At 42.1% G+C, this 27,003-nt stretch overlaps 3 protein-coding genes across 4 annotated transcripts in view; 2 read left to right on the top strand and 1 right to left on the bottom strand.

The window, feature by feature from the left end:
• Apoo (apolipoprotein O) overlaps window positions 1–501 on the bottom strand; it is a 43,998-nt gene extending 43,497 nt beyond the window's left edge. Inside the window, exon 1 of one of the 2 annotated variants that reach the window (XM_021153436.1) lies at window positions 451–501. In XM_021153436.1, coding sequence (XP_021009095.1) covers window positions 451–459 — 9 coding nt within the window. In that variant the 5' untranslated portion in view covers window positions 460–501. Of the gene's footprint in view, window positions 1–128 lie in introns of both variants that reach the window. The other variant, XM_029473540.1, reaches the window with a different exon arrangement.
• Window positions 502–3,061: 2,560 nt separating this feature from the next.
• Window positions 3,062–27,003, top strand: part of CXHXorf58 (chromosome X CXorf58 homolog) — a 26,118-nt gene continuing 2,176 nt past the window's right edge. Inside the window, exons 1-7 of the mRNA XM_029473644.1 lie at window positions 3,062–3,177; window positions 5,916–6,012; window positions 8,123–8,217; window positions 8,570–8,681; window positions 19,524–19,655; window positions 22,800–23,029; window positions 25,892–26,048. Of these exons, the coding sequence (XP_029329504.1) occupies window positions 3,062–3,177; window positions 5,916–6,012; window positions 8,123–8,217; window positions 8,570–8,681; window positions 19,524–19,655; window positions 22,800–23,029; window positions 25,892–26,048 (939 nt within the window). The remainder of the gene's footprint in view (window positions 3,178–5,915; window positions 6,013–8,122; window positions 8,218–8,569; window positions 8,682–19,523; window positions 19,656–22,799; window positions 23,030–25,891; window positions 26,049–27,003) is intronic.
• Window positions 10,456–11,691, top strand: LOC115030105 (putative protein FAM90A26). Its single transcript, XM_029473643.1, has one exon. It carries the CDS (start codon window positions 10,456–10,458, stop codon window positions 11,689–11,691), a length of 1,236 nt encoding a protein of 411 aa, XP_029329503.1.

The raw sequence follows: 27,003 nt of genomic DNA, 5'->3' as shown, positions 1-27,003 counted from the left end.
AGCAACCANCGCCCCCCAAGCCAGCATCCCGGACATCCTCCGAAGCTGACCCTCCCCCACCCACGGGCCAGGTTCTGAAACTTGATCCTGCCAAGCAACCAAAGCCACAAACCCTGCAGCGCCCAGACCTGGCTTCATCCTCCTCACAACCCCAAAAGGGCATTGGCGAGGAGGTGGGCACGATAGAGGCGTTTTAACTTTTCAAAGTGTTTCATTCGCGAGAGAGCTCAAAGGGCCGATCCCACCAATCTAGGGTTTCACTCCACAGCCTCACAGGTGCAGATACCGAGCGCTGAATGAACCGCCGCCAAGCCAGAATTTAGCCCGGAGGTGAAAAAGGCCTCACGAGGAACCGAGTCTGGTCCCCAAAAAGGCGCCACGGGAGCGTGGGGAAGCTCCTGGAGGCTGAGAGGGGACAATGACAGCTGTGACCCGGCTCCACATTCTCACCTTGAACATGTCGCTGGCAGCCGCGGCTCCGGCAGGGTCACCCCTCCCTTGGCCCCTCCCACTATAAAAAAAAGGCAACTACGGTGGCCGGGTTAGATCCTGATTCCCTTGACCACGAGCGAGCACGAGATGATGCTGTGACGCCAGCTTAACCCGCCAAAAGCTCAAGCGTGCGCCGCTAGGTGGCGTGTCGCGTTGCTTAGCAACCGAGAGGCGCGCGCGGGAACCTAACAAATTCAAACCCCGCCTCCCAGACAGTCCTGCCTCCTTGCTGGCTGTTGCTAGGCGGCAAAAGGCTGCAGGTCCGTGTGGGCGTGTGGGCGGCCGCACGCTGAGGCGAGAAGAAGGCGGTTCTCTGGCTCCCTGCCGCGCCGGGGACTGGCTTTCGCCTCCACTGCCAGGCTCGGGCTGCGAGGGTTGAGAATCCTGCACGCTGAGGCAGCCAGGCGGTGGCGCCCGACGGACGAGGGTAAACTGCACCAGCCTCATAGGGAGAAGCAGCGGATCGAGCCGACCTTGGGGCATCGATTTACCTCATAAAAAAAGGTTTTTCCCCTTAAAGAATTTACCTTGCGCTGAACGGTCCTTAAGTTTTACGTTTAAACTAAATGTAACACGTCGCTTACTTGTGAAAAACTGACCGGTACCGGTGTTTTTCCTTTTAAAGTACTAAAGTGTAAATCTGGCAATCAAATATTGGTCCCATTTAATACTTGTAGACGTAAAATGGCAGTATTTGGCTATTTGCGAGAAAACCCGGCGTTGACACTGGTTTAATAATTTCATTTTTTCCACCCAAGTCTATGGGCACAATTCTCACGGCCGAGCGTCCAAGGCTGTGAAAAATCTAAGGCTAGGATTCAACTCCAGGTAGGCTGCCTTGTGAAATCTCAGCGCTAGCCTCAGGGAACACTAGCGGGTCCGATAAAGACGGCGTATTTCATATTTCGTTTCTGCCCTAATTCGACAGAAAATGGAAGAAGCCCCGTGGGCGGGCGTCCTGGAGATGCGGAGATTTTTTCAGTGTAAGGTCACTTGTCCTTTTACCCAGAGACTGATTGGGACACACCTGTCCTTAAGGAAATTAGGGGGGTTTTTATTCGCTGAGGGAGAGAGAGAGAGAGAGAGAGAGAGAGAGAGAGAGAGAGAGAGAGAGAGAGAGAGAGAGAGAGAGAGAAGGAAAAGGCGGCGCGCCGCGCGTCTGGGACAAGCTGGAGCGCTTCGGTAAGAAGAAGTTAGGTTTTTCGTAGTATCGGAGCTTTAGTTTAGTGATTTGTGGTCAAAGTTTTTTGGGTTTTTTATTTTTTTAAAGCGGGACTTTGCGGTGTTCGCAAGTTTCAGGGAAGAGAAAGCCCTGGGGCTCAGCCTACTGCCGGACCAACTTCCAAATGTTACGAGCGGCTTTTTTTCCCCCTTCTCAACAGAATTGTGTGTTCCGAGCCATCTCCATCTCCAGACCCTTAAGGAGAAATACTGAATAGACTCGGAAGGCTCTGCATCAGTAAGGTAACATCTTAGAAGTGGGAAGCATGGTGATAAGTTACAGCCAAAGCGCTTGCTTAATGCCAGGAGTTGCGGGGGTATGTGAACTAGGAAAAGAAGGAAATGACAATTTCACCTTCACTAAACTCTAACTGAACTTTAGCATTTCTTTTAAGTACGGTGTAGGCAACAAACCTTAGTATTAGCAGTACTTGCGAGTGTCACCAATAGAAAGCAGGTATTTTCATAACCATTTACAGTCACGGCAGCTAACTAAAAATATCGCTTATGCTCATTACTACAAAAGTACAATCGTTATTAAATTTTTATTTTATGCATAAAGAAGACACGTGTTACTGAAATTTCCTTTTAAAAGGTATTTTGAAGATATGACTAAGAATTTGGCGAGCTTCATCCAGACGGGAATGTAATACTTCAAAGAGTAAAAACTTATAGGTAGAATCGAGTAATCTCTTACGTACTGATCAAAACACCAAAGGGGCACGGAACCACGAAGAGGTTAAGCAATTTGATTAGTCTCACAAGTGTTCAGTAAAAACTGGACCAAAAAAAAAAAAAAAAGCTCTTTAGAAAATGTGTAAAATTCTCCACTCAGCAAAGTATCCCCTGCCAGTAAGGAGTTTGTGAGGAAAATGAATGACCAACCCTGAATTATTGCTCCAAAAAGCTAACTTCAAGAGCCAGGTGTGGTGGTGATCATCTGTAATCCCAGTGTACTTGGGGTGTTGGGGCAGGAGGTTTAGCTTCAAGCTACTGTCTGCTACAGATTGAATTTGAGACCAGCCTCAGCTACGTGGGACCCTGTGTCCCAAAAAGACAAGTTAACTTCAGCACTACAGTGACTAGAAGGGAAAAGATGGGCAAAAGGGAGATGGATTAGGAGGTTATGGAGAGGTCCAGTCTTTCTGACATAGCATGTGGTATTTTAGTATGGAAAGGGTGCAAACTGGACACAACACTAAAAGCACACTGCTTTCTTCTTAAAGGGATTCAAAACTTGACACAACAATCATAGGACACTTGAGTCGAGTCCAAATATAAGAATGTGGGGATTATGACCTTAAAAGCTTAATGTTATGTGTGTTCAGATTACTTCTTTGTAGGGAAAATGGAAAAGTCCTCAAATACAACAGGTTCTGGTGGTCCAAAATCAAATAGTCAGCTCCCAGAAAAGCTCCACAGGACACACTCCGCTCGTGCTGCAAAGATAAAGGCAAGAAAAGCGTAAGAAGCCATCCTTTTGCCTTCTGTTGTAATTCCACAACTAGACAAATAACGAACTTACCCACCTTCTTTGTTTATTTGTTTGTTTTGGGTTTTGTGTTGTTTGTGTGTTTGTTTTCTTAATGTGTAAATTAAAATTGAGGGGTTTTTTCTTATTTATTTACATCCCAAACGCTACCTCCCCCTCCTGGTCCCCCCATCCCAGAGCCCCTTCTCCCATTCCCCCTCCCCTTCTCCTCTGAGAGAGTGGGCCCCACCCAGGGTTTCTCTCCACCCAGGAGCATCAAGTCTCTGTAGGGTTAGGCTCATTCTCTCCCACTGAGGCTGGATCAAGGCAGTCCTCAGTCTCTGAGAGGCCTGAGGGTACAGGCATCTTAACTCTGTTGGTCTTCCTGTGGAATTCCTATCCCCCTTCAGGGCCTTTAAACCTTCCCCCAAATCACCCACAAGAATCCCTGACCTCTGTCTGTTTCAGTCAGCTGCTCTCACAAGACAGTTATGCTAAGCTCCTGTCGATCCATGAGCATGGGAGATCTTTCCCAAATTTTGGCATTTTTTTATAATTACCTTCTAGTTGATTATTATGACCTTAGAATTTTGTAACTTATTAAAGCATGTTAACACATCTACTTGATAATACTACAACCTTCTGAAGCAGTTTTATTATTACACATTATAAGTGAGAAAGAAGGGCTGGAGAAATGGCTTGGTGATTAGGAGCTACTTCCTAAGGACCACGGTTCTGTTTTCAGGACCCGTGTTAGGTGGCTCACAACCTCCTGATTCCAGCTCCACAGGATGCAGCACTCCTGGCCTCTACAGGAAACTGCACTCATACACACATACCCATATGCAGGCACACACATACACATAATTAGAATATTTTTAAATGCGTTTTAAAAAGCAACTGAGAAGTTACGTGACTTACAGAAAGGTAAACCAGATAATAAATCCCTATCAGCTAAAATTCAAAAGGTTTACTCCTGGAATTTGGGGGATTTGAGGGGTGGTGTTGTTTGTTTGTTTGTTTGTTTGTTTGTTTTGTGGGTTTTGTTTTGTTTTTGAGACAGAGTGTCTCTTTTTGTGTCCCTGGCCAGGCTGGAACTGACAGAGATTTGCTTGCCTCCATTCTTAGGTACCAGGACTAAAGGCATGCACCACAATGCCTTTTCTAATTTTTTAATGTGTGTATGTTATATATGCATGTGACAACTTTGGATGTCATCTTCAGGAATGCCATTCAACTTCTTTGAGACAAACAAGCTCTCTCATTGGCCTAGAGTTTGCCAGTTAAGCTAGGCTGGCCAGCAAGCTCCAAGCATCCTTCCAGCTCTAACTCCCTAGCACTGGAATTGCAAGTACATGCCACCATGCCAGGCATTTTTATGTGGGCTCTAGGAATCAAACTCAAGTCCTCATGCTTGCATGCTAAGCTTTTGCCAACTAAGCTATTTCCCAGCTTGCTCACCTTATTTTTTCGAGGGAGTACTCTTCATTGGACTGGAATTCACTAAACGGGTTGTCTGACTTGCCTAGGAGCCTCAGGGATCCACATGCCTCCACTTCCCAAGTGCTAGGATTACAAGTATTTTTGAACACATCTTTTTTATATGGGTTCAGGCTGTCAAACTCGGATTCTCATTCTTTACCCACAAAGCTATTTTATCAGCCCCATAATTTTTTGAAGATTTATATATTTTATATATATGAGTACACTGTAGCTGTCTTCAGACACACCAAAAAAGGGCATTGGATCCCATTACAGATGGTTGTGAGCCACCATGTGGTTGCTGGGAATTGAACTCCGGACCTTTGGATGAGTAATCAGTGCTCTTAACCTCTGAGCCATCTCTCCAACCCCCCACCCCCCATAAATGTTTTTAGAAGGTAGAATTTCCTTCTTACACCTTCTATTTATTCACATTCTCTCTTTCTCCCTCCCTTTCCCTTCTGCCCTCCCTCTTCCTCCTTAAGTAGTAAGAATAAAATCCCAGGATCTCTGCCTAAGGAGATTCTTAGTAGAGTTGTTACCTAGTCTGTACAAAATCTTTGGTTCAATTCCCATCACCACATAAAAACAGGTATGGTAGAGTCACAGCACTAAGAAGTTAGAAGCAGCAGGATCAGACATTTAAGGTCATCCTCAGCTGCATATGCAGCTCTTTAAAGCCAGCAGAAGTTACATGAGACACTGCCTCAGAGGCAGAAGGCAGGAGAGGGGAGAGAGGGAGAAGGAGTGAGGAACAGGGAGGGATGAAGTGGAGATAAGTGAGAATGAAGTGTGTGTGTGTGTGTGTGAGTGTGTGTGTGTGTGAGTGAGTGTGTGTGTGTGTGTGTGTGTGTGTGTGTGTCTTTTACACAGACCAGGACCACATTCCCTCAGCCCAAAGTCACTGTGTAGTCAAGCTCTTGAACTCTTGATCCTCCTGCCTCTGCATGCTTAAGTGCAGGGATTATATAAGAATGTACCACCGAGCCAGGCTTCAATTAATTATGGATCTTGATAAAACTTTTAGGTGTTTTTGTTTTCATCTCAAGGGAAATATTACTTATTGCATAGCCTCATTCTGCTTAGAGACCACAAAGGAGCAGTCCCAATGACCCCACGCAAGTGTTCCTCAGTAGGTCCATCTTAGTAGTGGGGCAGTGTGACAGGTTGTAAAAATCGAGACTTGTCGAGGATTTCCGGAAAATGAAAACTAGTTCATAAATAACTAATCTCTTTTTCCTCTTAAAAGTAATAGAGAGACTTCAGCAGCAAAAATACAGAGAGCCTGGTACCTTTATGTGGACAAATCATTGTTTAAACTCCTAAAACACACAGTTTGTGCAGCGGTATGTATTTTTTCCTCTGACAGAAGTTACTCCTTAATTAGTTAATTAAAGATAAAACAGATAACCCTCTTTATCTCTGACTTGGATATAATAATATTATATGTTATATAAAGTTCTAAAGTTGCTTATTTTTGTAAACTCAAATGAATATTTCTGGTCTTTTTATTTTTATATTTATTTGTATTTACTTTATTTGTATGGATGTTTTGCCTTCGTGTGTATCTCTGCACCATGGCATACAATGCCTGTGGAGACCAGAAGAGGGAATTAGATCCCCTGGAACTGGAGCGAGAGGCAGTTGCAATGTGGGCACTAGGAATCCAACCTGGGTCCTCTGGAAGATCAGTCAGTACGATGGACTGCTGAGCCATCTCTCCAGCCCCGCCCTCTGGGTTTATTTTTAATGTGAATGAGTAATAACTATTTTTCTGAAATTAGTGCACTGTTGTATCTCCATTTTTGAATTTGTGTCCTTATTTGAACATAGGAGATAGTGACCTTCTACAAAACAAAAAACAAAAACAAAAACAAAAAACCTCTAGATTAAGACCTGGAGGTTTAGCTCAGTGGCAGAATATGTATTCAACACATGTAAGGCCCTGGGTTTGATCACCAATACTACAAAAAAAAAAAAATCCTTGAATTTAAAAATGCACTTTGCTTTTACCCAGTAGTTTCACTTATTTTAAGGGTTTATTTATTTATTATGTGTATTTGTGTGAGCCTGAGTGAATTTATGTGCACCATATGTGTACAAGAGCCTGCAGAAGGAAAAAGAGAATATAAGATCCCCTAGAACTGAAGTTACAAGCAATTGTGAGCCACCATGTGGATGCTGGGAAGCAAACTAAGGTCCTCTGCCAAAGGTGGACATGCTCTTAACCACTGAGCATCTCTCCAGCCCGGCAGTTTCCTTCTAAGAGTGCATTCTACAGTACAATTCCATTGTAGCCTTGATTCATAAACACAAGTAAATGTCTATGCCTTTATGTGTAAATCTTGCAATATTAACAATATTCCATAATAGAAAGACAACCAAGAGAGCTTGTTAGTGAAAAGGGCAAGTCAAAACAGTAGAAGGAATATAATCCTATTTGAATACAAACAATAAACAGATGCCTATCCTCTTTCCCCACCAAAACCAGAATAAAACAGAAACCCCTCTGGTATGAGAATAGTCACGTTAGAGGAATTTTAGCAGTCCTGAATAAGTCCGAGCGATATGTCTACTTTTTTCACTGTCTTACCCACAGATCTATTTGTGTTATCATACAAAACTCAGTTTTAATTATCACGTTACTGCTTTCCTCAGAATTCTAGGCTCTTAGTAAACAAATGAAGTTAATTAGTTATTTTTTATATCTTTGTTCAATGCTTCGAATTAATACTTCACATTAAAATGCTTAATCTTATTAAAATCCCATCATTGTATATGCTATGGAATTATCACTGGCATAAAACTGAATAGGGTCATTTAAGGAAAAGAATGGGAATTTTACAGTCAAACAGATCTAAGTTTGAGACCTAGCTCTTCCTCATTTATAAAATGAGAGTGATACTATTTTAATTGTGTTGTCATTATGATTAAATGAGTATATATATATATATATATATATATATACATACATACATATATGTGTGTATATGATACCACCATACTACATGATAAATAATATGTGTTTAAAAGCTAGTCACTTAATACCATTATTATCCCTGTATTCATTCAACATTAAACACTTGCTAAGTTTCTTGACTGTTTAGGTACTGTATGAGATACTAGGGATATAATAAAGAATAAATTGTGTTGTCTGTACCTTCATGGTACATAATCCAGTTGGAGACACAGAAAAGTTTATATATAAAAACAATAGACTGTGGGAAAGTATTGTCATAGGGAAAAAACAGTGCCTGTGATCTCAAAAGGGATAGATACTCAACTTTGGAGAAGCATAAGTTGAAATAACTGACTCACATGATGACAATTAGAGGAGTGGGGGTAGAAACACTCAGGGGTGCAGACCCCTGAGACCACTGTCCTGTTCACTCTGCTCCCACTCTTATCATCAGTCAGTGACCTCTGAGCAGTTTACAGTGCCATCGTTTATTGCAGGAATATTGTGTGGCACATGAACTACTGAAGAAAGTAAGCCCCACAGAGGCTGCACTTTTGAAAGATCCTAGCATGAAGTGTAAAGTCAGATTCAGGTAATATGGCTATGCTAATTTATTTCACAGGAGAAATAATAGAGATGATTTTTTAATCCTATTTCTCAGAACAAATTTCAAAGGGAAGTGTTTTACTACACTTGTAATATAAAAAGGCTAAGTTGCCATAAAGTCTCACCCCCATCTAGTTCATAAGTATGAGCATAGTTGTGACTTTCACCTTTGGATCCATTTCTTTGCTAGATTTTTATATGTTCTTTATATGCCCTGTATTTGAAAAATGTATGTATGTAATACAGTTGAATTAAGTGCAACTGTATTGCGTACACGAGGAAGAAGCAATGGGGTACCCCAGTTGATACTGCATAACTTTTTTTTATTTTTATTTCAGATTCAGTGGTGAAACATTTCCACCTTGCATCGTGTTTAAAATTTTTCTAAAAAGTGATAGCCGTGGCTTCACGTATTTCAGCGGGAAAAATTTACTAAAGCCGTCAAGTAAGGTGATGCCTCATGACGTGTGTTTTCTATTATTGTTGCTTCTTGACATCTATGTAATACCTAAATTGCATGCCAAGTATATAGGCTACATTATTTTGCCATTAGTCAGCCCACCAAACAGGTAACTTTTTCCTAAGCATCATGCTTCAAAGTGTCTCCACTAAAATAAATTTGAAGTTTATTACTTATATAAAGCTACACACACACACACACACAATCTATCAGATTTCTTTGTGTTAAAATTTTAAGTTCTGCAGAATGTTGGGTGCAATTTCATTTGTTTCAATGGAATTTTGTTTTTCCTTTGATTCCGTAGTGGACCTAGAAAATATGTGCTGGATATTGGTACTGAAAAGGTACTTTTAAGTGGAGTGTGGTGGCACAACTCTGCAATCCTCATACTTTGGCAAGAAGCGTCATTGCTCGAGGCCAGCCTGCTACATAGTAGAGCCCTTTCTGAAAGAAAGAAGAGCTGGGGAGGAGGAAGAGAACTTTCAAAATAGTTCTTTTGGATGGGAGTTCTCATAGTATCTTGACAGTTCGGGAATTCTCGCCAGAACTGTGTCTGGCCTATGAGTCACCTGGGGAGCTTATCACACTGCTGCCTCTACTTTTAACAGCAAAGGTCTACAAAAGAGCTTTTAATCCTTTGGCCCTTGCTCTGAGTATAAGAGAGTTTAAAAGGTGGATATAGTCATTTTAGCCATTAATAGAGATATTATTCTAGGCTGCTTGTGTAACTTTGTGGTAGAACATTTGCTTAGAATATATTATGACATACATTCAATCCCAAGCAATGCAAAAGAAAAGAAAAATAAAACCTTTGAGAAATGTGTTACACAAAAAGCATGGCCTACCTGAAATCACAAGTGTGTTCTAAAGAGAAGACTGCACAGGCCAGCAACTTCTGATTTGATTCGGCAAGTGCAGCATTTAGTCTCTTAGAAAAGTAACTGACAGGGCTGCTTTGCTTTTTGTTTTCAAGCAATATTAGGGGAAAAAAACCCTCCACTTCACAAATGTAGCAAATGGACTACAGGTTCTCATTATGTATTATGGTATGGTGTTTCAAAAAACATTAATATTTATCTATTATAAAAATTGGAATCCGATGGAGAAGTATATATTGGTTTATTGAAACAGGGTTTCTCTGTGTAACTCTAGCTATCCTGTAACTTGCTCTTTAGACCAGGCTAAACTAACTCAGATCTGCCTGCTTCTGGCTCCTGAGTGCTGGGATTAAAGGTGTGTACTGCCATGCCCGGCTTGAGAAGTATATTTTCATCTTCCTCTTGAGGGATAAATTAATATCATTATCATATTAATTTTCAGAATAAGCTGAGGTTGGTTCTATAAGATATCATCTATTGCTTCTATTCTAAAGTTATATAATCAGACTTTTCCAGGAACTGAGATTCTCCTGGGTTAGTTCCACCATCCCTAATGTGCTTAGGCTTTAAGAAGTTCAGAAGGAAGAAGTCACTAGAAAACACTATTTATACATTAAAATTCATTAAAACATTGCAAAATAACTTCATTAATTTCTTGTTTATTTATGAAGTAACTGTTGGGGGGAGAAAATAGCCCAGTGATATAAAAAAGAAAATGTGACTTCCCTTTTCTCCAGCATCCTGAAAGCTTCATCACTTGTCTTGCTGGGTCTCCATCATCCACGTCTCTGAGAACCTGCTAACAAACAGGAGGAAGACAGCTGGATCTTAGGAAATCCCAACTCAACACATAGATCCTTTTATGGACACTTCGTCTGACAAAAACATGGAAAGTCAGAGTGCAGAGAAACAGAAAGAGCCAGCTGCTCAGAGACGCCCTCCACCAGAAGAGAATCCCAGGTTGAAATGCAGAGACTGTGGGGCCTTTGGGCACACTGTAAGAAGCAGAAAGTGTCCTATCAAGTGTTGGGATGGGGCCAAGGCACCACTACCCTTGGGAGTAAAGAAGGAAAAGGAGAACAGGGACCCACAGAAGAAGCCGCAGAATCCCCAGAGTTCTGAGCCAGAGACTGAGAGAGAGAGAGAAGAGAGAGAAAGACTAGAGAAGAGGAAGAAGGCTCTCCTGCTCAGATTTCCCAAGAAACCCCCACAGAAGAAGCCAGCAAGTTGGAAGGACACGACACACTCTGGTGACTATCTGAGGCGCCCGAGCAGACCAGCATTCATCTGTATAAACAGGCAATTATTCATGGGCCATACTCAGGGTAGTGTGCAAGCAGACGAGGAATCTGATGGCCAGCCGTGCCATGCAGCACCTTCCACAGAAGACACTGATATTATCTTTCCTCTTGAAGAAGAAAAATGTCAGACCTGGGATGTCCTTAGTGTGCCACAAACAGCATCTGGGCACGGTGATGAGGACCCAGCTGTTGGTGAGAATCCAACAGACCAAAGCATCGAGTATTGCTTCTATCAAGTTCCAGAGGATACCTTCCAAGTGCAGGAAATGGACTGCATGTTTAACATGCAGTCAGAAGACCAGCACACTGATGAAGATAAACATTTCCACCTGTATTCTGCAGCACATACAGATAGCCAGGATGCTCAGGATGCTGAACTCAGCTTCAAGGTAACCGGTGAGGTCCATACCCAGGTTATCCAAAATTCTACAAAGAGATTTCGACTAAGCTTCTACCAAACTCCCAAGAAGAGCACCAAAAGGCCTATGTTGGATACTTCCCATCCTGTGCCATGTTGTAGTACCAGCAGTGTTGAACCAACAGGATTACCTCAAGGAGCCAATGTTGAAGAGCAGCCTCCACACAACACAGCTCTCCTGAATTTCACTCAGCCTTACACTGAGTTCCATCATCCACTGGCTAGCCACGTTCCAGTGCAATCCCTCCGAATGGTCTTCACTAGATTGAAAAATGACTGCTGGAGCTCCAAGATCTTGGAAACTTCCTCGTACTATATTTCTAAGAAGAAAATAACTCCTGGTAAGATTTCACTCTTCCTGAAGAGGTCTGGGGGACCGTCTTCCTGGGTCCCTCGTAAGTAACATTCCAACCTCCTCCCTCCTTTGAGGAGAGTAAACGAGAAGACCACTTGAAAACAGAGACTGCCTCAGGGGGGGACTTGTGGAAGACAGTTGTATAGAGGGGAGGAGAGCAGAGAAAGCTGACTGAGCCAGTTGAACCAGGTCCTTTGCACAGTGAGGCCTGGGAACAGGCAAGATACTATCAACAGCACAGCAGACAGATGCTTACTAATCAGCTCACACAAACTGTCCTTCGAACGGAGCTTACTGGAGTGAAGCTTTAAGGAGTTGTATGTGAAATGAAGTCTGAGAATTCGAGTTGGCATGTACGTGTGCTTGCTTACTCACACCTTAGTAGAAAACAGGAATTGATCTGTTTGGCATTCAAATACCTGCACTAGTGGAAAGTCTGAATGATCTCTACGACCTACGTCTTCACAGAAGGTTGCGCTTGTGGGTAAAAGCCATAGTGAAGAAAGTTCTTTTGCACTTGCAGATGTTCTTCTTTAATTAACTTTAAATACGTTTAAAAATGTTTCAGTGTTGATAAAGTTCTAGAAACTACGCCAAAGAAACAAGAAAATGTACCTTATGCCTTTTCTAGTGTGACACAGCTGTCACTCTCGTGAAGTAACCAGCTCTAACAGTTCCTTCTGTTGCCTTCATTTGCCCTGTGAAATGAGATTTTATAATTCCGTTTGTTCTTATTAAGATGTTATCACACCATTCAGCCTTTTTCAGTGGACACTATAATGTTCTTTTAATGAACAGAACATACTCAACTTGAAGAGAACGGTTTGGACTGCCCTTGTCCCTTTCATTCCTTTTCAAAACATATGTGACTAATATGTAAATTTATAGTTGAAAGAAAACTTGCAATGGTGGTGGGATTTTTCTCCTTTTGAGTTTACATTTTTAGTCTTTGAATAAAAGTTTATTCAGCAAACTGGTCTGTTTACTTATTTTTTGTTTCTTTTCTTTTGGTCTGTTTGTTTGGGATGGTCTCTCTGTGCAGCCGTGACAGTTCTGGATCTCACAAAGTAGACTAAGCTGGTCTTGAACTCCCAGAGATGCCTGCCTCTCCCTCCAGAGTTCTGGGACTAAAGGCATCCACCACTACACCTAACCCTTCTTGAACTTCTGATTGCCCTGCCTCCACCCCCAGAGTGTTAAGATTACAGGTGTGCGGACACATGTGGTTTATGGGGATCAAACTCAGGGCTTCATGTACACTAGGTAAGCATTGTACCAACTGAGTTACATTCCTAGCCTTAAGTCTGTTTCTATTATTTTATTATGCATATGGGTGGTTTTGCCTGCGTGTATGTCTGTACACCACAAGTGTGTCTGGTGCTGGAGTCAGTCAGAGGAAGGTGTCAGGTCCCCTGGAACTGGAATGAGAAATGGGGGCGAGTCATTGTGTGAATGCTGGGAACAGAACACATACACTCTGTAAGAGAAATCAGTGCTCTTAACTGCTGAGCCAACTTTCCAGCCCCTCAATTGTTTCTTTATAGAAGAAGGTCAGTTTTAGTTTGTTCAGATGCTTAGTCTAACTTTACTTATCTTTGAAAATATTCTAATGTGTGTGGAATGGATGGTTGTTCCCACATGCCTGTACACCACATGCATGCCTTCCTGGTACCTGGGGAGGCCAGAAGAGGGCATGGATCCCCTAGAACTGGAATTGCAGACAACCAGGTGGGTGATGGGAATTGAACTCAGGTCTCCTAGAGGAGCAGCCAGTGCTCATAACTGCTGAGCCCACTTTCCAGCCTCTCTAATTCTGTATATAAAGAAGGAGGAATTTAGCACATTTGCTCCATCATCCCCCTCCATATTTTCACTTCTTGTTGCAATTATTTATCATTTTCCAGCTCTCATGAATTCACAAAAGCAAAAACCAAAGCAAGTGAAAGGAAAGGATAAAACAGAAAGTTAGACAATTTATATTACCCGATTTCAAGACTTTAAAGCTACAGGAATTAAAGCATTATAATGGTGGCATAAAGACAGATGTAGAATCCACTAGGAAAAAAAGAGAAGCACATCTATATATAACCGATATTTCCTCCAAAGGTGCCAAAGCAGGTCAAATGGTTCTAGAGCAGTGGTTCTCAGCCTTCCTATTGTTGTGACCCTTTAATATAGTTCCTCATGTGGTGACCTCCAACCATAAGATTATTTTCCACTGCTACTTCATAAGTGTCATTTTGCTACTGTTATGGACTGAAATGTTCTGGTGGTCTTAAGTGACACCTGTGAAATGGTCATTCAAACCCTAAAAGGGACCATGACCTAAAAGTTGAGAACTGTTTTAGTGCAATAGAATAATGGTGGGGGGACGGTGAGTGATCTCATTTCATTTCCCACTTTGACAATGTTTTCTCAGCATTGATACTTTACAAGAGAATTGTTGTTATTGTTGGTCCACCAGAAAATTGACTAAAGTCTTGCTACCCAAAGCATGTGCACCCTACACATTGGCATCCACTGGGCCATTTAATAATTCAGAACCTAGAGACTGCAGAGATGGCTGAGCAATCAAAAGTGTGTACTACTCTTGTAGAGGACACACGTTTGGTTCTCAGCACCCTATCGGGTGGCTCACAAACACGTGTAACTCCAGCTTCAGGGGAGCTTGTGTCCTCTCTGGCCTCCTCAGGCACCTGCATGCATGTGCACACATGTACACACAAAGAATATAAATAAGTATATTTTTTTAAAAGAAAGACAGAAGCCATGGTCCTACTTCAGACCTCCTAGCCCAGTATCTACATTTTAGCATCTCCTCAGTAATCCCTGACACCACATCATTTGTAAGGACTTTCCTATAAAGGCTCCTACTCTGGCCTGGAGCACCACTGGGTAACTGACACCTTTTTTTTTTCTTTCATGTCTGACTTTAATGTACCTGCATGATAATGATGTTTAAAGGAGATATATCTCACATAAGTTATTACACTTACAGGCTACAAAAGGATCCTGTGGATCCAACTGACGAGCCTGAACTGTTAACATCCAGCAATTGTTATTTTATATTGAAAACTTCCTATCCCTTTAAACTTCATTCATATAAGAAAAACAAGAATAGCTACCCTTGTTGTTTAATTATTCTGTCTCTCCCTCTCCATCTCCCTCCCCTCCCCTTTCTCTCCCCCTCTCCTCTCTTCTCCTCTCTCTGTCTCCCCACTCCCCCCTGTTGTTTTTTCCCCCTCTCGGTCTCAAGTCTCATATATACTAGGCTAGCCTTGAACTCTTTATGCAGCTGGTCTTGGGCTTCTGGTGTACACCACCACATCTGATTTGTACAGTAAGTTCTGGGGATCAAACCCAGGGCTTCCTGCACACTAGACAAGCACCTTGCTATGTTGTCAGTTCTACTTAATCACTTTGTGATGGGGGAGTACAAAGGCTGTGGGTTGAATTCCTCATTCATTCCTATCTTGATTTTTGAAACAGGATCTCTCTGAACCTGGAGTTCACCAATTTAACTAATCAGGTTAGCCAGTGAGATCCAGGGATCTGTCCATCTCAGTCTCACAGTACTGGGATTTCAGATGTATGCTACAATGCCCAGTTCCTACGTGGGTACTGACGATCCGAACACAGGTCCTCGTGTATGCAGCAAGCACCTTACCAACTGAGCCATCTCTTCAGCCCCTCTGGCCCTACTCAATCAACTATAATCTTGGATGTGCATTATTTCACATAATTCCTGTAAAACTATTCTGTATATGAAAGCAGAAAGTAAACTAATGGGGAAGTAGGATGGGGATCATTGGGAGTAGAAGCAGCATGTCTAGATATGCTCTAATGCCTAATAATGGAAAAATAAAATCACACATTAAAAAAACAAGTAATTAGCTTAAAACCTTACAACTAGAGAATAAAGGAACTAAGGCCAAAGTCCATGTTCTTAACCACTCCTGAGGTCAGGGACAACACTCACTGCACATGGCCCTTCCTCTTCAATGTGATGAAAAATATTATTCCCACTTTGTCTGTGAATTTGAAGGGACTTGGAGACACGTAAGTGAGAGTTGAATGCTCATCTATTTCTGCCATACTGCATATATTTTCAAGGCTGAAGCAATCCCAGCAGTTATTGGACTTTTAATTTATTCTGTATCTGCATATACAGATACAGAATAAGTGAATTCCAAACCAAATGTAAAGGCACCACTTCTTGCTCCTTCCATAAGTGGGAGTTTCCAGCAAGAATGAGCAACTGACTATGTGAGGCAGATGTCTGACAAAGAACACCTTGTCTATTAGGCAGCACTCTTTTTTCCCCAAACAGCCCTATGTTTGTTTGAATGAAAATGGTCCCAATAAGCTTGCATATTTGAACACTTGGTCCATGATTCACAGTTGCTATTGGAGATGTGGTCTCTTAGCTTCTTGCTTTGGCCACCTCTGGCTTCTTGCTGCTGTCTCTGCCCTCCTATTATGGACTCACCTTCAGGAGCTGTAAGCCAGAATGAACTCTTCCATAAGTTGCTTTTGGTCATGATTTCATAGCAATAGAACAGTTACTAATAGAGCCTCTCAAAAACAAGCAGAGGGTTTGCCCTATGCTTCTAGGCGTGGTTTTCTTTGGCCACAGGACTAGAGTAGAACCAATACAACTGAGGCAATATATGAATAGGAAAACTGAGTGTAGGGGAGAACGGTGGTAGTGACTGAGTGGGGCATTGGAAGGAAGGAACTGATAATAAATACCTTTTCTAGGTAATCCGAGCTAAGGTCAAATATAATTATTCCTACAGAAATACCTACATGGTTTAATACTTCTTCAGTGTGTAATGATTTGTTTTGACCTTAGGTATGGCTGAGCTGGCTCAAAACCCACTGGACATTGTAATAAAGTATAAAAGAGACATGCACCATTGTCTGTAGAGTTAGTGGTATCCCATGTTGGCTCCACCACTCAGGGAGGCATGACTTGGGAGTTTTGACTGCCGCTTACCCCACACTGGAGTTGGGCGCTTTGGGAAGCCTCAGGGACACGGCTCCAGGGGTGGGGGAGCGAGTCTGAGGTCCCAGGACAGCCGGATCTGGCTTGGGGTGACCCCAGGGCCTACTGGGAAGCTGGGGCCATCTGGTTCTCAGGCTCTTGGACACCCAGGCGCCGCTGGGAGCTGCAGAAGAGCTGAGATTGGAGTGCCCCCCCTCCCCGTCGCAGACTGAATCTAGACCGGGCCAGAAGGGAAAAGGGGGAGAGCTCTGGCTGGGTCTAGCAGGAATAGAGTCCTTGGTTTGTTTGGCAGGTGGCTGGCTTGGCTTGGTAGAGTCCATTGGCTGGGAGTGCTGAGAGGCCTCCTGTGGGAGATTAAATGGCTCTTCAGGCAAAAAGACCTGCTCCATTGCTCCCCACGGAGGATCCCGATAAAAAGAGACAGTCCATGGTTTTAAGGCACTTATTGTCATAGTGGAGGGTGATGATGCGTAAAACTGTACCCTCTTTTCTCAGGACGGACCTGAGGTTAAATACCTTTTGCAGGGAAGAGTGTCTGGGAAGGGGAGTTTATTGGCTAAGCCCTTCAGGCTTAGGTGCCTCATTAAAAATGGAGATCTGTCTTGAGGCTATGTGACCTGTGGTCAAGTCCTCTACGTGTGGAGGGGCTTGGGGCGTTGCCCTTACTTGACTGATGGCCACAGATCTATGGAGGACTGCGGCCTTGTGTCAGGAGCCTAGTGTCTGGGAACCAGGCAAAACGCCTGCCATTCTGGGTTTCCAGCCTTAGCTCAACCAGGAACCAGGCTGCCTTTCATGGTACTACAAATGTCATCTTTTCTTCAGGTGCATAATGAGCAAAGAAATTGGTGAAATGAAAAGTAAAAAGAATCCACCCATGGGAAAGCTAATATTTTCATTAAACTGTTCACTTCGGCGCATTAATAATAAAATATGACCACTGAAATATTTTCTTCCTATTTCATTTTCCATGGACATCACCAAAGCTTTGGAATTCAAGTCAAAATTTAAAAGGACTATTCTAGATAATAAAAAGGAAAATTAGAGAAAAAAATATGTGAAGGCAAGCTATTGCGTTGTGTTTTTTTTTTTTTTTTTTTTTTTTAAATTAACAGGAGCTCTGGATTTTGATCCTGCCCAGGGAATCTGTTGTGGCCTCCTCAGTGTTAACACGGTTTCTGCACTTTGGCAAATAGCACCTTCTAAGGTACACAGGGAAAGAACTGATCTGAAATAGAAAAAGATTTGAATTTTCTGCTTTGCCAGTCTCCCTTCACATAAGCAGACCCTTTGTGTCCAGAAGCACAGGTCCAGATTATAAATAGGTGTTAGGCAATTCAGCACAGCCGTTATCAGAAGGATAGATATAGGTGGGAGGAGTCAGTATGATGAGAGCCAAGACAAAGAATTTAAGCCTCTGTTTTCTGTGATTTTTCTCTCACTGGTCTCACAGACACTTTCTTTGAATGTAAACTGTTGACAGTTTAGAAAGAAGGGGAAATCCGTTATTTGTTTTTCTTGGGCTACTGAAAATGAAGTCTAAAGGAAAGGAGAGTGTAAGCAACTTGACACACTTCCATTTGGAAGCCATGGGTTAATGAACAGAAAAGAGTGTGGGTTCCAGAGATCTTTTATTTCTGCTTCCTAGGGCACCCTCTTTAATCACCAGGTAAGTTTTCACTGACAGCACAAATGAGTGTATGGTGTGCTTTTGTTTTTAAAAAGAAAAAAATAACCAAAACCTTGGGGCTGGAGAGATAGCCATCTCAATAGCAATTGAGAGCACTGACTGCTCTTTCAACAGACCCAGGGTCAATTCCCAGCACCCACATGGTGGCTCACAGCCATCTATAACTCAAGTTCCAGGGGACCTGACACCATCACACAGACATATATGCAGCCAAAACACTAATGCACATAAAATAGAAATAAATACATTTTAAAAAAATCTTTAAAAGATGCTCCAGGCTTGAGAGAAAGCTTAGTAGTTCAGAGCACACACTGTTGTGGGAAGGACTCTAGTTCGGTTCTCAGCACCCACCTCAGGCAGCTTGTGATTGACTGGAACACTGACTCCAGGAGACCTGACACCCTCCTCTGGCCTCCTTGTTCACATGCACAAAGTCACATACATATACACATGATCAAATGTAAAAATATTTTTTAAGATTAAAATAAATTTGTGTTGTACTAATATATTGCCTGCATGTGTGTATGTGCACCACATGTGTGCAGTGCTCACAGAGACCAGAGGAGGGCTTCAGATTCCCCTGCAACTGGAGTAACAGATGGTTAGAAACTGTCATGTGAGGGTTCTTTTTATTTTAAAAAATTTTTAAAAAGCTATGGTAGTCTCAACTATACCTGTAGTTATATTTTAAAACTATGCATCAATAGCTATGGGAACAAATATCAAATGGTTTAAAAATCCATGCATAAGCCAGACACAGAGGTCCATGCTTATAATCCCAGCACTTAAAAGGTAGAAGCAAGAAGGCAAAAAATTTAAGCTCATCTTAAATTCACAGCAACTTCACAGCAAGTTCAAGGCCAGCCTGGGTTACACAGACTCTGTCTCAAAATAAATCCATATACAGCTGAGCATGGTGGCTCATGCCCCCAGCATTTAGAGCTGAGCTAGGACTAGCTCACTACTAAGTTCCTGGCCAATCTGGGGTACAGAGTGAGACCTTAACTCCTTCCCCTACATTCCCAAAAACAGCTATATGATCTCCTTTTTGTAATGTAGCCTTTCTATTAATAGCAAGATAGTAAAAGACAGGAACAATTTTTGCTACATTTGTCAGAAAATTAACAAAATATGTGCTGATGATTAACAATATATTATTTTTTAAATCTACTTTCTTTATAGGCAGTGGCTGATGCTTATAAGATAATGGGGGAAAAGAAATTTTATCAACAAATTATGCAAGATGAATATATGTTCCAGAAGTTCAAAATAGCTGATCATATGGATGTAGTCACAGTGCAAGATTACATGCAAGTAAGGAGTTTATATATAAATGTTGAAAATTCAAACAAAAACGTTTTCCTGACCTCCAACGAAAAAGAAATCATACTTTTTAAAATTGTGATTAAAATACACACAACACAAATTTTAACATTTGGGAGTCTAGAGAGATGGCTCAAAGATCAAGAGTGTTTGCTGTGCTTCCAGATGATCTGAGTTCAGATCTCAGCACCTAAATCAAGCAGTTCACAACCACCTGTAACACTAGCCTCAAAGGATCCAACGCCCTCTTCTGGCCTGCAAAGGTACAGCGCGTGCGCACACACACACACACACACACTGTCTCTCTCTAAATGAACAAAATGTATTTTTTTAAGCTAATAAGTGAAAAACTACCTCTGGTTTCAGGAGAAAGAAAGAATTAGAAAGCATTAAGTGCTCTGTTCAAAGGCTCTTGACAGTCCAGGGGAAATGGTGGTTGTTCAGCTTAAGGCTATGTGTCTACAAATGCAAGGACAGGGGGCCTGGGTGACAGACAGGGAGAGAAGCTGAAGGAATCTGTCTGGCATGATTCTGAAATTTCTGGTTTGCATAGCTGGACAGAGCAATGCTGAACTGGGGAATTTATGCTCCAGACCCAAGTAGTAGTAGTAGTAGTAATAATAATAGTAAATGCTTCTGAAATACTACAGCTTTTCTCCTAACAATCCATAGAGGCAATCAATGAAGAAATGAAAGTTGTCAATAATCTGATTCCTAATGTAATAATAATACATGTGCCTGTAGCCTCTTCATTTGGGTACCTCACTTTGACATATGACGTAGTGCCATATTATTATTATTATTATTATTATTATTATTATTATTATTTATTTATTTCTCCTGCAACCAGAGGTAGTTTTTCAACACTGGATCTTAAACCCAGGCATGATAGGCAAGCACTCAACCCCTAAGCTATGTCCCTAGCCACATACAAAGCAAACTGAATAATCGGTGGAGAAAATTGGTTGGCACATTAAAAACAGCTGGATATGCTGGCATTTGATGTAAACTCAGCACTCAGAAAGTTGAAGCGAAGAGGATATCAAGTTTGAGGCCAGCCTTGGTTACACAGTGAGCTTCTAAGCAGCCCTGAGTTACACAGCAAGATCCAGTTTCAAAGCCTAAATAAAGGCAAATATTAAAAGCTCACTTATAATAGAAATGAAAAACATTTAGTACAGTATTATTTAAAATATTTAGAAACACTGAGAATGAAAGTTTTATTTCTTTGTAAAAACTAATCAACCGGGAAGCCACTAAAAACTAACGCATTGGGCACTTTAGTGGGGGAAGCGTCTGTATGTGAATCTCAGCAAAGCTGTGAGTACAGCAGATGCGCAAGTGTAGCTTGATCTACACTTGTGTTCAATACCTAGCAGAGTCAAAACAAAGAAAATCCACGGGGAACAAAAGCAAAATCAAGAATGATATGACACCTCTTTGATAGCTCAGACCTATAATCTTAGATGTTTGGGAAGGTGAGAAGGATCAGTTCAAAGGACCCAAGTTCAAAGCTTGCTGAGGTACAGAATAATTGCAAGGCCAACCTAGGAAACTTAGCAGGACTATATCAAACTAAAAAACAAACTTTAAAGGTTGAAGGGTAGAGCACTAGCCTAAAATGCACAAGACCCTGAGTTCCACCCTCAGGTTACCAACTACCAGAAGAGCACTTGGAAGAATATTTGCCGTCCGTTCTCCTGTAAGTAGCAATAGAGACCAACTGTCTTGCAGCATTTTCAACAGCTCTCACACCCCTAAGTTTGAATCAGTTGCTGACATTTTAGTCTTCATGTTTGATATGATGCGGAATATGTTAGACTTCTCACAATATGAAGACTTTTCTGCCAGTGTCACTTCATTCTTCTTGTCACAGCCACTTATGTTAGTAAGTTCACCTTCACCATGTCCCTCTAGCTACACAGTTGTAGTCTCTTGAACAGTGGCAGCTTTTCATGGCCCTGTAGTGTTTCCACTACAACTCACTTCACATTGAGTTCCCATTTCACTTCCAGCGGTTCCACATTTGGTACTTTTGCTGGCCAAGGTTGTATTTAAAAAAAAAAAGACTTATTTTTATTTTAGTCATGTGCATAGGGTAAGATTGTATGCACATGTGCAAAGGTGTCAACAGAGACCAGAAGATGGCATTGGATCCCCTGGGCCTGGAGTTCTGGGTGGTTGTAAACCAACTGCCATGAGTGTGATGAACCTAGCTCAGGTGTTCTGCAAGAGCAGAATGTATTCTTAACTGCTGAGCCATCTCTCCTGCCCCTGATCCCCTCTTTTGAGTATCACTTTAAAAAATATGTCACATGGGTTTATCATTGTGAAACAAAGCCATACAACTCCATATCTGCTGTCTGTATGTGAACTCATTAAGGGATTCACAGTGACCAAGCACCGACAGATTTTTACAGACAGGACATGACTTGTCATTAAATATGACTACCCACGTGTCACTAATGTAGTAGACTATGAATTGAAGAGCTAGCTGCAGAGTCTGTGCTTTACTCAAAGGCTTGCAGTTATACTGTGAGAACTGGAATTGTCTGTCTCTTGTTGAGAGACTGGTACTACTCAACAAGATGGTGGCAACTGACATTCTGCCTGACAGAATGGGGTAAGTGTGCATGCTTGTATGTGTGCATTCGAGTGCACATGGAAGTTTGAGAGTATGTAGTAGACCCTAAAGTCCTCCTGCCTCGCACTGTAGCTCCTCATTCCCGATCCGTATCTCTCTCTCCAACACACATTTATAACGTTACATTGGATAAACAAACTGTGTGTATGTTTAAATTGCTTACTTGATATTTTAAATTGGAAAAAAAGTAAAGTAAGATTGCAAAAAAATATTACAAATAAATATAATGAAGTTCTCCACTTAGCACTGGAGATGAACTCATCATTTGTAAAATAGCATGTGCCAGTGTTTATGCTTAGATAAACAGTTAGTGAGTGTGGTGCTGTGTGAACTGAAACTGCGCTGGCCTGGGTCCTGCCTTCCAGTAAGGGAGTTAAGATGAACACAGATAACAGAAAGGTCTAGTTGGAATGAAAGTCATGGGAGAGAGCTGTTGATAGAGTTTGGAGGTGAACACCAATGACTGATCACTGTGCATTTTTTCCATATAGTACTGCAGTCTTACAGATGAGACCCCTGCATCTTCTGGTGGCAAGAATAACTACTGGCGAAGACTAGATCTCAGTAGCATTCCCAGGACAATGATGATGTATGACATAGTTGATTACGCAGAGTCTGGAGTAATCTCAGACCGTTTACAAAAAGAGATGAAGTATTTGTTGCAGAAACCAAAAACAGAAGAGATGCGGCTGCACCAGCTAAATATTGTTTCTAAAGTTAGGTAAAAGACCATTTTTATTGAGGTTACAAACCTAAAAGCATTCCGATACACAGTCCACTAAAGATGATCATAAGGCATATGGGAAAACTTAAACTTGGGAAGATTGTCCCAAATATATGCCACTTTGTAAGTAGAATACTAACAAAAAGGTACCAAGGTGATCATTCGTACCACCAGACTGGCACCACAGGGTGACAAGAGGCTGCCCTGACACTTGTAAAAACAGTAGAGTAGTAAAGGGTACCGGCTGGCCACTCTTTAACTCAAGTAGGTGGTAGACACAAAGATGGAAGAGAAGCCTCAGGCCAGCATGGCTGCCTATCAAGAGGCAGTGCAACCTGGCAAGAAGTAAGAGACATCCGAACTCAGAAAGTGGTGGACACAGCAGAGTGTGCCTCTCTGGGGAGAGGGGTCTTCATGTAACTGTTAATATTTTTGTTTTCATAAATACAGCCAAAAGGGTTCCTCTTTCCTCCCAGTCAGTGCGGAGCTGAAGGCTTTCTCCTTCCCATTAAAAGCCGTAATCATGCACTCACTTGCCTGGCCCCTGTTGCTTATAATCAATTGCATATAAATTATGGTGGCACTCTTTTCTTCTTTACCAGTAGCAAGCAAACCAATTTGTACTTTGAAAAGTCGTGTTGTGTTAGGCTCTGAAATGACAGGAACAGAATGTGATTGTTCCAATTAGATTCCTTTTAAATTCCATTACTAAGACTCACCCAGCACATCTCATCTAGAAATGAAGCTGGCTTTCTTAAGAAAAAGAAAGTGGTGGACTTGTTGGTAATATATTTCCACACATATGCTTGCAGTGAGCAATATTCCTTTAGGCCGCAAAGAAGACACTGGCAAACATACTGACAAGTCTCAGGAGTGGAGATGAAAGGTGCTGACTCAGCAACATAGTTTAACTCCTTTATTTATTTATTTATTTATTTATTTATTTATTTATTTATTTATTTGATTTGATTTGATTTTTCGAGACAGGGTTTCTCTGTGTAGTCCTGGCTGTCCTGGAACTCACTCTGTAGACCAGGCTGGCCTCAGAAATCCACCTGCCTCTGCCTCCCAAGTGCTGGGATTAAAGTCGTGCGCCACCACTCCTTTATTTTACAGTCAAGGATATTCACTTCCCAAACAGATACTGGTCCAAGACACAGCCTGTCATCATGAAATAGATTTTCTCTAATTCATACATATGAGCATTGAGTATAGAACTTAACCCTATTACCACCAAGGTCAAATAAGTAATATCATTTTCCTCACTTCCGTATATAACCTTGAGTTGCCTGCTATTTGGATTCATACTACTGGTTATCCAAGAATGAGTTATTTAGGACCCAACCAGCTAACTAATTTTTAAATCAACTGAAGAAGAAAAATATTTTCATAATACCATGTTTAGTTAAGTCCCTAGTCTGGGATCTCCCAGAAGGAAACCAGGAATTGAGTTGGAGTGCTTTATTTGGGAGGTGATTCCAGGACCCACTGAGGGGTAGGGCAGTGAAATAGAAAGGTAGGCAACCCAGACTGTGTATTAGCAAGACAGTTACCACTGGAGCTACCTGGAGCTTCGTCCTCCCTGAGAATTTTAGAGCCAGTGTAGAGCATGCAACTCAAGAGTTATCCCACTGCATACAATACCCAGCAGCCACTGGCTAAGTGTTGGTGATCAGGGGTAGATTCTCAGATGCTTTTAACCTTCTCTGCACATGGAGTCTTGTTCTGAAAGAGAGTTCTAAGGATGAATGATACAGATGCTGGCAGTTAGATATTGGACTGATCTGTCCTGTGATAGTAAAGCCGAGGGGACTACGTGCATGCATGATACGAGCTATATCAGATCCTAACACTGATTTAATAACATAGCTTTCACTGGACTAGGGAGATGGCTCAGTGGACAAAGTGATGATTCCACAAGCATGAGAATTAGAGTTCAGGTTCCCAGAACCCATGTAAAAAGCCAGGAAAGTGAGCCAGGCAGTGGTGGCACAAGCCTTGAATCCCAGGACTCAGGACTCAGAGACAGGCAGATTCCTGTGAGTCCAAGGCCAGCCTGATCTGCACAGTTAGGTTCTAGGACATACAGGGTTATGTAGAGACCTTTTCTCAAAAAGTTGAAAAAAGATTTTTAAAGAAGCTTGCTTTCTCAACTGTTATGAAATGTAAATTCAGGTGTTAGTTATGGTGTTAAAAATATGCTGGACACCAAATCCAGACACTATTGCAGATGTCAAGAAGCGTTTGCTGACAGGAGCCTGATATAGCTGTCCCCTGAGAGGCTCTGCCAGTGCCTGACCAATACAGATGTAGATGCTCGCAGCCATCCATCGGATTGAGCACAGGGACCCCAATGGAGGAGTTAGGGGAAGGACTGAAGGAGCTGAAGGGCCCTTATCTGGCATCAATGGGAGCAGAGGCCCTTGGTCCTGTGAAGGCTTGATAACCCAATGTAGAGGAATGCTAGGGCAGTGAGGCGGGAGTGGGTAGGTAGGTGGGGGAGCACCCTCATAGAAGCAGGGGGGGTTGGGATAGGGGGTTGCAGAGGGGAAACTGGGAAATGAGATAACATTTGAATGTAAACAAATAAGATAACAAAAAAAAAATTATGCTGGAGGCTTGCCTCTGGAGGTTGAGGCCAGCCTAGGCAACATAGTGAGATCCTGTCTCAAAAAATTTTATCAAGTGGCCGCTCCACAGTGTTGTCCAGGAAGGCTGGAACATGTCACTAAAAACTGGCATTCAGTGCTGCTCTACATATTATGTGTGCTAGACAATTCATTACAGTTTACAATTTGCCTCATGTTTAAATCTTATTTTGTGGGGTTCTTTTCTGTCTCGAACACAAATGTCTTGTAGGTATCCAACCATTACAACCATCCGTCCCTTTTACCAGCCCTGGGACCAGAAAGGGGAAATGAAGCATCTGGGCCGTCGATCCAAGCAGGCACAAAAGAGGGTTGAAAAGATGAAAAAAGCCTATAAGGGAAGTAAAGAAGAGAAGGCTTCCTCCCAGGTAACTGCAAGTTTGACAAGCAGTGAATTCTCCTTCGTTATTATCCACAGTTTTCAAAACTGCCTAGAAGGGTTTTTTTTTTTCTTCTGCACAAGGAAATACAAGTTCAAAGGTGAAACACTTTTGGCATACTATATCTAAATAGTATGAAGCTAATATCAGTTTACTAACATCCATCTTTTTATTATTATCATTATCATTATTGTTGTTGTTGTTAATTATGTTTTTACACAGGGTTTCACTATATATCCCTCAGTCTGGCTTTGAATTCACAGAGATCCACCTGCCTCTGCCTCCTGAGTGCTGGGATTAAAAATGTGTGCCACCACCACACCCAGCTACATTTTGGATTCTTAAGCATCCAGGATGGTAGCACATACTTTCTAGTATTAAGAAGGCAGAGGCAAGAAGATCATAAGTTCCAGGCAAGCTGGATTATATTATTAAGCTCAAAGTCAACCTGAGTTGCATAGCAAAACTTTGTGTCAAAAAGGGGTGGGGAGAGAAGAAGGTGGCCTGAAGAAATGGCTGAGTGTTCAGGACCGCTGGCCTCTTCCCAAGGACTCTGAGTCAATTCCTGTACCCACACTGTGGCTCCCAACTAGCATTGACTCCAGTCCCAGGAGATCTGACATCCTATTCTGGCCGCTAAGGTCACTGCATGCACGTGGTGCACAGACATACATGCAGACCAAACAGCCATAAACATAAAATTAAAATGAAGGTCAAAACCTGGATGCTCACAGTCAGCTATTGGATGGATCACAGGGCCCCCAATGGAGGAGCTAGAGAAAGTATCCAAGGAGCTAAAGAGATCTGCTACCCTGCAGGTACAACAACATTATGAACTAACCAGTACCCCGGAGCTCTTGACTCTAGCTGCATATGTATCAAAAGATGGCCTAGTCGGCCATCACTAGAAAGAGAGGCCCATTGGACATGCAAACTTTATATG

Source organism: Mus caroli, chromosome X (genome assembly GCF_900094665.2).
Source record: "Mus caroli chromosome X, CAROLI_EIJ_v1.1, whole genome shotgun sequence".
In the NCBI taxonomy this organism is placed as follows: Eukaryota; Metazoa; Chordata; class Mammalia; order Rodentia; family Muridae; genus Mus; species Mus caroli.
The sequence above is the reverse complement of the archived record's forward strand: the minus strand, read 5'-3'. Positions and strand labels throughout refer to the sequence as shown.

Coding starts and splice junctions, on each gene's coding strand:
- LOC115030105 (XM_029473643.1), top strand. CDS start 10,456: ATGGAAAGTCAGAGTGCAGAGAAACAGAAAGAGCCAGCTGCTCAGAGA.